The sequence below is a fragment of the Ochotona curzoniae genome, unplaced genomic scaffold (assembly GCF_017591425.1).
Source record: "Ochotona curzoniae isolate NIBS_2020 unplaced genomic scaffold, NIBS_Ocur_1.0 contig_1, whole genome shotgun sequence".
Classification (NCBI taxonomy): domain Eukaryota; kingdom Metazoa; phylum Chordata; class Mammalia; order Lagomorpha; family Ochotonidae; genus Ochotona; species Ochotona curzoniae.
Genome location: NW_024464918.1, coordinates 33,060,722 through 33,072,795, shown reverse-complemented (window position 1 = coordinate 33,072,795; position 12,074 = coordinate 33,060,722). Strand labels below are relative to the sequence as shown.

Sequence of the window (12,074 nt, the reverse complement as noted above, 5' to 3'; positions counted from 1 at the left end):
TTCACTTCACTGCCACACAGGAACAGCAAATACAGGAAGGGCAGCAGCATGGAGCATGCAATAGTTGCTACCACCAAAAGCAGATGGACAGAGCTGTTCGGACAAGCACTACAATTTCTTCAGCATGACAGGTTAAACACAACCCATGTACTGTTCTCAAAACCCAAAATGCAAAGCAACTTCTGGTTAAAGGTTTATTATTACTTTTTTTTTTTAAAGATTTATTTATTTTTTATTAGAAAGGCAGATTTACAGAGAGAAGGAGAGACAGAAGATCTTCACTCCCCAAGTGGCCACAATGGCTGGAGATGAGCCGATATGAAGCCGGAGTTTCTTCTTGGTCTCCCACATGGGTGCAGGGTCTCAAGGCTTTGGGTCATCCTCTGCTGCTTCCCGTTGCATTTGCAGGGAGCTGGAGGGGAAGTGGAGCAGCGAGACCACAAACCAGTGCCCACGTGGAATCCTGGTACGTGTAAGGTTAAGACTTATCCAGTGAGCTATCTTACTGGGCCTAAGTCTACTATTATTTTAAACTTATTTTCTTATTCCACATACTGAAATGCTACACAAGTTGCATCAGTATTCAAGTTATCCATAGATGGAGAAAAAAGTACATCAGTTTGCACGCTAGTCATTTATCATGATATGGCCTATCTCTTCTACCCTTATTTTCTCTGTTCAATAAGTGATTCCATGTGTTCCCGAGGGTCGACAGCACGTTTTACTAACAGAAACAAATGCCCAAATGTGCTATTGATTCCATAGTTATCTACAAGAAATCAATTTTCCTGGCCAACGGCTCTATAAGCACACAATATACTCAAAACTCATGACAAAAACACTCAACTTTTACAATGCCACAATCTGACAAGGCCACTCAGTCTCTCTGGAAGGCAAATATTTTTAAAACAACCTTCAAAAGAAAAGCTCTAACAGACTATGTCTAGTCTCTTCCAGTCTCTAAAGCCCCACAACTGTCGTTATGCACACAAAGAAGGCGGCTTGGAGGGAGTTCAACAGTTTACTCACCATATGTACATGGCCGCAGATCATCAAGCCAACGTTTTTCGTGAAATCATGAACAAGATGAAGCAGAGCCGGCCGTGAATTTGGAGAACCCGTCATCACAAGACACTGTGGCCTGAATTTAAGATGAAGCAGTTAAGTAACATTAGAGAAGTTTATGTTTTCGGCAATACAAAAATTGATTTTGAGTGTTCCCAGAACAAAAGTATTACATTATGGACCTTACTTGTGCAATTGTCATTAAAACAAGTCAGCAGGATTCTCAGAAGGGATGACTCTTAGAAAAAAATTTTTTTTCTGGGAGGCAAAGAGAGAAGGAGAGAGAGATCACCCATCCACTAATCCACTTGCCAAATGGTGCCAATGGCCAGAGCTGAGATGATCTGAGGGCAATAGCCAGGAGCTTCCCACACCACTCAGCCATCTCCTTGAGCTCTCATGGGTCTTGTGAACTCCTCAGTACAGGGCAGGCTCCCAGGCCTTGAACGTGGATCTCAGCCACACAACCTATAATCCACTACATGTCCCTCTTTAAAAACTGAAGCAACTTCCTTCTTTCCTTTTGCAAGAAACTGTAAATTGGACCACACATGTCCAGCTTACATACATGCACACAAACAATGGAAGAACAAGATACAAAGAATATAAGCATGCTAAGTGTCCCAGTGCAGCAAACATGCACAACCAACATGAGGCACGGTATTTCTTTCAAACACACCAAAGCAGGGAGAACAAGAAAGGACACAAAAACATTGAAATACTAAAAGCTAGAATGCAAATAGCGAACACAGGATTTGACAACCCAGGAAAAGGATATATCCTAAATGACCATGAGAAAGCTGTGAAACTGTTAGATGTATACCTGAAAATTCTCAAAGAGATTTTGCACCTAAAAATACCGAGAAGCAGTGGGCCACTATGGAAGAGGCAGTAATAAAGTAAAGTACATTGAGTATGCATAAGAAACAAACAGATGGACCCAAAACCATTTCCATCATGGTGGACAACTCTCCGGCCCGGCGCAGCCCTGTAAAACTGGCATCTCTCTGTTACAATGAGCAATGCTGACAGCAGGTGTAAGCTCCTTGGAAAAAGGTGGGTGGGCAGAAAACTTTCACACCTGAACCCCAAGATGTCCAAGCTTCCTTCCTACTGATTTTCAGAATTCTGGTAACATGGACTTTCACTTTCAAGCCAATTACAAGATTTTTCTCTGGGAAATTTAATCAGATTAACTAGAAAGGTTTTAAACACGCTTCAGTTTCTCAAAGCACCTGTAAAGCCACATTAAAGACTTCACTAGACAAGCCCCTCACCCTGGATTATGGACATCTTCAGACAAGGCTAAACCCAGGAACCAAACTGCAAGAAATAGCCAAGAGACACCAGGGAAGATACTTCAAGAAACACAGACTGCTCAGTGAAGGGAACTAAGACTTGTGTCAAGTGTGGTGAGGGCTAAGAAGGAAAATGAGACAGCCATTAGCGACAGGAGACAATACAGAAGTGCAGCAAAGCAGAGCAGCAATCACCTATGACAAGGGTCAGCTGTGTGCCACATGTAGTCATAAAACATAAACAACCAAATATGACCTACTCAAACTAAAACCAGGATGGACCAAGAAGGCTGCACAAGCAAATCAAGGATATCAGTAATAATGCCTACAATTCTATATCAGAGTCCAGCAGGGCCAGCATGCTGTTTTATTTAGAAAATCCTCAAACACCCAGAAAGCGACTGCGGTATGAGAGACAAGGGTTGCAAGGAACGAGGCAACCACTCATGATCAGGATAGGCCAGGCAGAACATCTTTTACTCTTTCAACTGAGTTCACTGACAGAACTTATCAAAATGAAAAGGTCAGAATGTGATAGGTCTTATTTTATATATATGTGTGTGTGTGTATATATGTGTGTCAGTGTATATATATATATATATACACACACACACAATATTCCAATGATGATAAGGCAAATGAGTTTCTACTGATGGTCAGTTAACTGTGAGTCTTGGTCATCCAAGAATGGTCTCTTTTTCCATCATAGTATCATCTATCCAAAAATATGCTGAGGCTCAAAGTTTTCTTCCCAGACCCCCAATCCTTTCCCTTTCTCCCATGCCCCTACACCCCAACGCTGAAGGCAGTCTCTGTCTCTGGAACTTTATTCCAAGAAAAAGGGAGGGTGAGAGCTGGGGTCCCAAAGGGGAGTCACACACACGTCTTCCTCAGAGAGCTGGGAGAGCGCATGCCTCCTACTACTGACCCAAGCTGCAGGGTTCTTCAGAAAAATAACTGTTTGCCCTTTGACAAATATGGGACAAAGTTCTAAATTCACTATGCAAAAATCAATGGGACATGATTATTGATCAATAACATAGGTCACCAGTTCAGTCATGCTTCATTCAGACAATTTGAAAATCAGTGCCTGATGATCTGATTTGGAAAAGATGACAGGCTTATTTTTATCTTTTCTACAATCTCTCAAAACTTACCTATTATTATTCCTGAACTTAGATCAATATGTATGATCAATAGTGCTTTAGTAGATCAAATTCATTAATTACTACAAATATATTAGATTAAGAAATAATTGTTTCTACTGAGGACTGATAAGCTATTATAAAACCAAAATATACTTAGTTGTATGCTCAGGTTTTAGTAGTAATGCATTGGATTTTCCCATTTAGCTAGTTGTAGGGGGGGAAAAAACCTAAGAAAATACTTAGTGTCCTAATAAAACTATGAAATAAAACAGATCAAAACCTTTTATGATTTTTATACTTAGCATATACTTAATAGTAATATAAGGTAAAAAAAAATCTTACCCTTTATGATACCTACTATTAAAAAAATAATTTCAGATGAGAGACTTCCAAAACATTTCTAACATTTTCTAGGGTAGATAATTTTTCTCTTCCTGACACTTTGTTGACTAAATTGCCTAAGCCTAACCAAAACTAAGAGAACTTTTTAATGAAATATCAGTATATGAAAATGTTACTGAAAAATAAATGAATGGATTAGCAAGCACAGAGAAAATGCTGCCGTGCTCCCCTGCCCGTACCTGAAGTTCTTCACGTGGTCCTCCACCCCAGAGAGGCGAATGGAGTGCTGCAGTGCGTTCAGGTACGTCAAGGCTTGTGTGGAGGAGCCCCAGTTCACGTCTGTGGGGAAGAGCATGGCACACAGCGTGACGAACAGCAGCGACAACCCATCCACAGCCCCGCCAGACAGAATCACACTGCTTTCTTATTGAAGAAGTCAATTGCCAAAGCAAGCCCAAGTCATGGAGCTCTGACACGCACGGGACACCACATGGAGTTCCAGAATCTTGGCTTCATCTTGGCCCAGCCCCAGCTGCTTTGACCATCTGAACGTGAAACAGCAGGTGGGAAGATCTCACTCAGTCTCTTTCAAAGAAATAAGGTTTTTTCTAAAAAGGGGACTGTAACCAACCTAAGTACAATTATATTTAACAAAAACATTAACACTGGAGTAAAACGATAGGGCTGCAGACATACTATGTTTTCAAGTGAAGAGTCTTTCACAAACACAGAAAATATATTACAATCGCTGTTCATACGGCCAAAGGTCTAAAAGGGAAATCATCATGAAGTACTATTTATAGTACTAAACCATTCGTGATTTGGTCAGGACATTTTTATTCCTTATTGAATAAACAACCTGGTGTCAAGAGATGACTTCAGATACATCTTAATTCGTACAATCCATAGAAAAATGTTAGAAAAATAATTGCTTCTAAAATAGTTAAAAAGACAATTCTGTCCATTTCATTCTACAGGCAGTGCTTTAATAATTCCAAGCCTCAACATTTCCTATTTGGATTACTAAATGCTTTCTCAATGTTATAAACTAATATCCTGTAAAGCTACTCCTGCAATTTCTTCCTTACATACACTGAGCCATTCTGACCAATACTCAATGGATAATCACTAACCATTTCCTCATTAAAACGTTTGTTCCACTTTTCCGGCTCATGGGAAACACAGCTGTATACTATTATTTTGTAAATTCTATGGCACTTCACCACAATTCTGAGACTACTGCAGGTAAGTGTATGCACACTTCTTAGTGCAATTCATACTACAAATCTGAATCATTTTAAAGAATAATATTAAAATAAACTTAACAGAAAAATCAATTACATGAATTTACTATTTTTTTCTACAAAAAGTACTGGTTTAATCTATAGGTGATAATAGAATCACATACAAATAAATAGCTGTTTCACAAGAACCAAATATATTTGAAATGCAAAACAAAACCCTGTGTGTATTTGGAAATACTTAAGCTTTGACACCGCATGCAAACAAAAGATGAAAACTAACAAAAAACTCCTAATTTTTTTTCTAAGTTTGAAAATACTAACCAACACAGGCTACTAACCTGGCTTCTTGTAGGTGACATAAATGTAAAGGCCCAGGACGATCACATAGGTCAGCAGAGCAGCCCACCAGTTAATGACAAACATCACTATGCAGCACAGAACTGCTCCAAGAAGGGATATCCACATGTTGTAGTATTTGAAGGCGGGGCGCCAACCTAACAATAACCGAAAACAATGATACCTCAAATGCTTGAAGCAACAGCACGTACAAGGCAGTGCATACACATTTCCTGTGTCTGTCACACTGACAGGGATTTAAGTATTAACAGCAAGGCTAACTCCTAGTGCTAAAGCAAGCAAACCTTGCTAATTACAGCGGAACTTTAAGGCTACCTCATGAAGATGGCATGTCTATTTGATTCTATGTTACCACTTTTTACTGGTTTTATATCTAACAGCTTTTACCAAAAATACGTAACTACCTTCCCTGGTGAATGCTGAAACTAGAAAGGTATAAAACACACTGAGTCTTGAATAATAAAGCTTCATTTCTTAATTTTGAGCTTGAGGCATACTCATAGTTTTGGCCACTTACCAAATATTTCAAAGTCATGTCAGAAAATTGTTACACGTTTGTCCAGCTGCCAGAGAAAACTGGGCTGACTGGAGAAGCTCATGTATTCCCAGTTACAGAAGCATTTATGAATTAAGCCTACTCTACAAATTGCTCAGGGTCATGCTTTTCCACAGGTACTGAGGGACATTCCAATAACAAAAACATTTTAAAAAAATCACTTTGATAAAATGAATATTTTCAAAGTAAAAACTGAAGTTCAAACGCTTCTCTAAATATCATCTACATTTTCTTTCCTGTCCCAAGACTGTGAACTCTTGGAGGGAACAAATTCTTCCTTCATTTCCAATTGGTGCTGGACTTCAACAAACACTGATACTTTTCAGAAGTCCCCAAAACTCAAGGTACTCAAGCAGTTTTGAAAAGGTTAACGGCACCATGACAATGTTCTTAGAATTGAAACAATTCAATTGAATAGTATATAAAAGTTTGTAAGAATACTAAAATAATTCTTTCACAGTGTTAGAATCAGATGGAGGCTATTTCTAATGTTTTTAAGACAAGAGACAGTAACTTCCTTCACATCAGAGAATGTGAAACGCTTAACTCACCTGTCAGGGCAGGCTGAGCATGTGAGCTAACCCCACAGACTGTCTTAAAATGTGTGCAAGTCTCAGTTTCTCTGAAACCAAAGAATACATTAATAAAACTTTTTAAAAATGTCAGTTTACCTGGAGACTTTGCAAGTGATGCATGGAATACTGAGAAATTGATCAATGCATATGATGCAAGGAAGAAATTTGAGATGATTGGAGCAATAACATTCAACTCAGCTAGGAAACAAAAGGAGTTAATTTAGTCACATTAGACATTTTAAGTTTTCGAGAATTAGGAAACATTTTAAATCTTTGGTTTATAGTGTAAAAACATTCCTGTGTCCACCATTCATATTTAATATGTATATGTTGCTATATGATCCAGCCATATTTCAGAAATCAAACCTTAATGTGCACAGAGAAAGTGCTATTTGAATTTCACTATTTTAAAGTTGGTTGGCCTTTACAATCATATTACACAGGGCTGTTTTGGAAGTTGAACTCACATACTAATATATCATCTTTCAATTCAATTTATATTAAACTCACTAACTTTGACACATGGATACAACAAACTGTAGTTTCATTTTCAGGTTGATTTAGGTTGCTTCCATTTTCCATACAATCATTAATGATATTAATATCATTCTATGCTCCTTGGGCACATGCACATAGTCTCCCCTGAAGTACAGACCAAAAAAAAAACTGCTGGATCATGGGAAGCTACCAGTTGCTGCTGACTTGTCCTGGAAAATCTGCTACACCACATACCCACAATATAACACGAAAGGTAGTTTCCACGAGGCCACACAGTACTAGCTGGTTTCATCACACTTTTCAATATTACGTTTTTAAAATCAATAATCTTTCAGCTATGAAAAACTCACTGACTCAGTTGTGATTAATGGTTTAAAAAAAGCCATTGTTCTTCATCATAATTGTTTTATGATCAAGAAAACTATAACTTTTCTAGCCCTTAGTGATGGCAATGATTTTAGCAAATACTTACTGCATACTTCATAAGTACTCTCATTTGATCAGAAAAAAAGGGTAAACTAAGCAAAGTAACAGTATGCTAATAAATGTTTACTGTTTACAGCTAATACTATAAATGCATCGAAATCTACATTAAGATATCATTCATAAAACTAACCAATCAAGATGAATCCAAGTGCAATTAAGAATGTTAAAATGTAGCCACGAAGAGGTTCATTATTTTTCCCATAACCTTTAGCAAACATCTGGAACGCTGGGTAGATATTGTCCTTACACAGAGCCTAGTGAAGAAAGGCAAACATGAATACAAAGCACTTCAAACTCTGCCACCTGATCTGCTCACAATGATAACTCAAACACTTGATCCTGAAGGAAACCCAAGTTCCTAATTCTGTTCTTCATTCTTTCCTAATTCACATGACCTTGCCTAGAACTCTGTGAAAGAGATCCGAACATTTCAAATAGCAGAAGGGTTGCTAGTTTGGAATACTAAAGATTTTATCCACCTACTCCGCTGCTATAAAATCTCCTACTTATGAATGAGGAAATGAGAGAAATAAACTTGCAAACAGAAGCTGAAAGCTGAGCCAGAGGCTTATGGCAGATGCCAGCACCCTAAACAAGCACTGGGTTGTGGACGCTGCTGACTTCCACTCCAGTTCCCTCCGAAAAAAAAAAAAAAAAAAGTGGCCAAAGAAGGCCCAGCTACCTGGATCCCTCCACACATGTGGGAAACCTGGATGATGCTACAGGCTTTGGCCTGGCCCAGCCCTGGCTGCTGTGGTCATTTGGGGAATAAACTAGAGGATTAGAGAAGCCTCTTTGGAACTCTGCCTCCCAAATAAATAAAACTTAAAAATTCTAAACGTAAAAACACATAAAATTCTTATTACTCTAATTATAATAAAATTACAAATATAAATAATAAAATAGTACAAAATTATAAAGCTTAAAGACATTTCATAAAATACTGAATATAATTTTAATATATTCTACACCTTCATCGCACTCATTGGTAGTATCTACAACATTAACAGTAATAAAAAGTATTTTCTAATCAACATCAGCTTTTTGTCCATTGCTCATTAAAAGGAGCATTAAATCCATCCCATAAATCCTTAAACCTTTTAGTATTTGCAATGTGCAGCAGACTGGCAACTGAGTCACCGAAAAGCAAACTTTTCACTGACATCATGCTGACTGGGACAAGATGGTTTGCCACTTGATTCTTAGACTACACTTCTAATCCTTGGTCAAACACCTTGAAAATATGCTAAGCATACAAAAACAAAAACCAAGATCTACCTTCACGTCCATAAGGATAGCTCAAACATTACATGTTGACAGTAGGTGAAGGCATTTTGTAGAAATATACACACTCCCGTTCATATATACACACTCTCATTCACATATATAAAACTTTGCACCAAGTTTGATAAGTGCATGTGAATGTCACAGACATATTATGTAGTTGACATATGGAAATAAATTGGAAACAGTTAACAATAGCAAATTGAAAAAGCATTATCTAAGTCCCATCAATAAAGCCTGTAATATGAAATACTCACCTGAAATATTTTAGGAGCACTCACAAGAGATGCTAATGCTGAAGAAAGTGTGGCTGAAAAGATGCCTGCAGAAATTAATGGTGCAAATCCTGACACCATGCTCATGACCTTAAGTAAAAGTGACCAAAATGGAAAAATAAGTCTTAACAACACATCGTGATCCTTCTAATGAAGAATACAAAGCCCATGGACAATTTGATAACAAACAGCGACGGCTTATTCACTACCAATTCCTAAAAACAAATCTACTACTGGCCCTTATTAAAATAAAACAAGTACATAAAGATAGCTTTTCATTTTGTGAACTTTCAGACACTTTGGTAGAGAGTAAAATGAACTTTCAAACACCCATCACCACATTTCAACAACAATCAACGCAAGGCCAGTCTCAGCATTACATGAAGCCCATCTCTCAGCTCACATGTAACTGCTTCAGGATATATCTAACACTCGAGGACTTGTGAAAGCTCAACTACAATGCCTTTGTTGCACCTTAAAAGCTCAACTTCTTAATAGCACCACATATCCAGGCAACATCCCAACTGTTTCTTTCATTGGGTTTTTTAAAAACAGTCTATTCAAATCAGGATCCCACTGAAGATCACTCATTTTATTTGGCTGATGGTTCTTTCCAGTCTTTTTCTAACAGTCTCACTTCCTTCTCATTCTTTTTACACCACTTGTCCTAGAGACCCACACTTGAGTTTACAGACTGCATCTGCCCTGTGCTGTTCGACCTGCTGCACTCGTCTCCGTTTTCTCTATAATAGTAGAGAGTTAAACTGCTCCCCTTGCCTCTATTCCTCTAGTAAACCGGTAGTTGAGCTGAGAAAGTTAATCGGATTGATTCACACATTGTTGACAATGCATAATAGGTACTGTGCTTGTAACAGGCTTGCACAGGAAATATTTGAGCCAAAGGACAGAACATGGAGTCCACAAGTTGCCTGTAAATACTCTGAGGCAGTTATAAATCAGTTCACATGACGGATAACTGGTGCCCAGCAATATGTACATGAGGGACAGTGTCTTTGCACACATGTTCAAAATTTTCTAAGGAGTACTGTGAATAACTGGACTGTTCAAAATGTCACAAAGACAGACTAGAAATTCCATTGAAGGATTTTAAGCTGATGTAACTAAATGCCATGTGCAACCCTATTTGGAAATAAAGCCAATTATTAGGACTAATAGAGGAATGGATATAGGACATATGTTTAACTATTTCACTGATGTGACATTTCTTAAGCAAAAGCAAGTACTGTACTTGCATAAAAATGTGTTAAATGTTTCACTGCGTCATGTTTAATTGTTCTATGGATGAGGTAAAAATGTTTGCAACATACATATACACACAAAGTAAACAGAAAAAAAGACAAAAGGCGCTCATTACAGAGTTCCTTCTGTAATTGAAATCTTCTAATACAAACTGGTGCTGGAGGAATTGGATGGTGGATTCCTGTCCTGTGAAAGAGATCCACCCATTATGAAATGGCCAGCACACATCTGTGACCACCACACAGCTTCAGGACTTCTTTGCTGGAGACTGACCTTTCATTTACCTAAGCACATGCCAACTGGACGCAGTGATGTAAGGAAATCTGGCTTGAAGCAGTTTAAGACTACCACACAAATGATTGCAACTTCATACTGGACACCACGCGTAAGACTTCATTTTGGGTACAATCCCTTGCCAAAATGCATAAACCACTCGGGACTGAAGGCAGAGATGCACCACATGAGGGGAGAGGGCAGGTAGGCATCCATCAGCACACACGCGAGCACACACACACACACACACGCACACACAGTGACTGCCACCCAGCCTGAAGAGGAAGCAGAGGAACTTGAGGTCTGAAGGCTTTATCCTGACAGGATGAAGCAGCTCGTATTTGATTACACGACGATGACTCAAACGTTTCAGAAGTTAATATCACAGAAATATGGGGAACACAAGGGTATAAATAAATGAAAAGCTTTAAATCACCCAGACAGCCTAGATCTTTTAACAAAAAGCCAGTTCTACATAAAACAGCATATTAAGTATGACCAGTGATCTCATCAGACTTCCACTTACACACTCATTCTAAAGTTATATTCTATCTGCCATTCTTTCCAAATTACAAGCAATTTTGACTTTCATAAGATTCCCCACATTTTGTATTGTTTGTAAGAAATTATATAGATCACTTATTTAAACCTAGAAAACCATATTTATTTATACCAAACTCCTCTTTGCTGAAGCAGCCCCATTCCAGGCACGGATCTGAAAGCAACAACACAGAAATCTGACCAGCACTTTCAGTCACTGGGCAGAAGCCGGAGTTGCTGCCTTTCCTACACAGTATCAGTAGCAGAAGCGCCTGAATCATTAGCTGGAGTTGAATGCTGTCTTTCATTCCTGCCATTCTGCCGAGTCTTGTGACTATACAACACAAACTTGTATTACATAACTGGGCACAATACTGAAAGTTATTGAACACGCAGTCAACTGCTTGAAAACTACCAGCAGAAAACAAATCCAGTAACGCCAGCAAGAATTTAAATGAAAACTCTTCAAAGTAAAATTTACACATTTTGTATAGTATACACTGGCTTCTGAATAAAAATGATTCAACTATATTACTATAAAATTGGAGAATGTTATATAAAATTCTACATTATGTTTCTTTAAGATTCGTAAACTTGGGTTCAGAGTGGTGACCTAGCAGCTAAAGTCCTAACCTTGAATGCACCGAGATCCCATATGAGCGCCGGTTCTAATCCCAGCAGCCCTGCTTCCCATCCAGCTCCCTGCCTGTGTCCTGGGAAAGCAGTCAAGGATGACCCAAAGCCTGCGTGGGAGACCTGGAAGAAGCTCCTGGATCCTAACTTCAGATCGGCTCAAGTTCTGGCTGTTGCTCTCACCTGGGGAGTGAATCATGGGAAGATCTTCCTCTCTGTCTCTCCTCCTCTCTGTATACC

General features: G+C 38.6%; 1 protein-coding gene across 2 annotated transcripts in view; it reads right to left on the bottom strand.

Moving 5' to 3' along the window:
• The window catches only part of SLC12A2 (solute carrier family 12 member 2), a 71,331-nt gene that overhangs the window by 24,057 nt on the left and 35,200 nt on the right, over positions 1 to 12,074 (bottom strand). For both annotated transcript variants that reach the window (XM_040970382.1, XM_040970309.1), the window contains exons 11-16: positions 9,111 to 9,218; positions 7,700 to 7,823; positions 6,682 to 6,783; positions 5,436 to 5,591; positions 4,093 to 4,192; positions 1,030 to 1,141 (exon numbers count right to left, since the gene is read on the bottom strand). In XM_040970382.1, the coding sequence (XP_040826316.1) occupies positions 1,030 to 1,141; positions 4,093 to 4,192; positions 5,436 to 5,591; positions 6,682 to 6,783; positions 7,700 to 7,823; positions 9,111 to 9,218 (702 nt within the window). The remainder of the gene's footprint in view (positions 1 to 1,029; positions 1,142 to 4,092; positions 4,193 to 5,435; positions 5,592 to 6,681; positions 6,784 to 7,699; positions 7,824 to 9,110; positions 9,219 to 12,074) is intronic.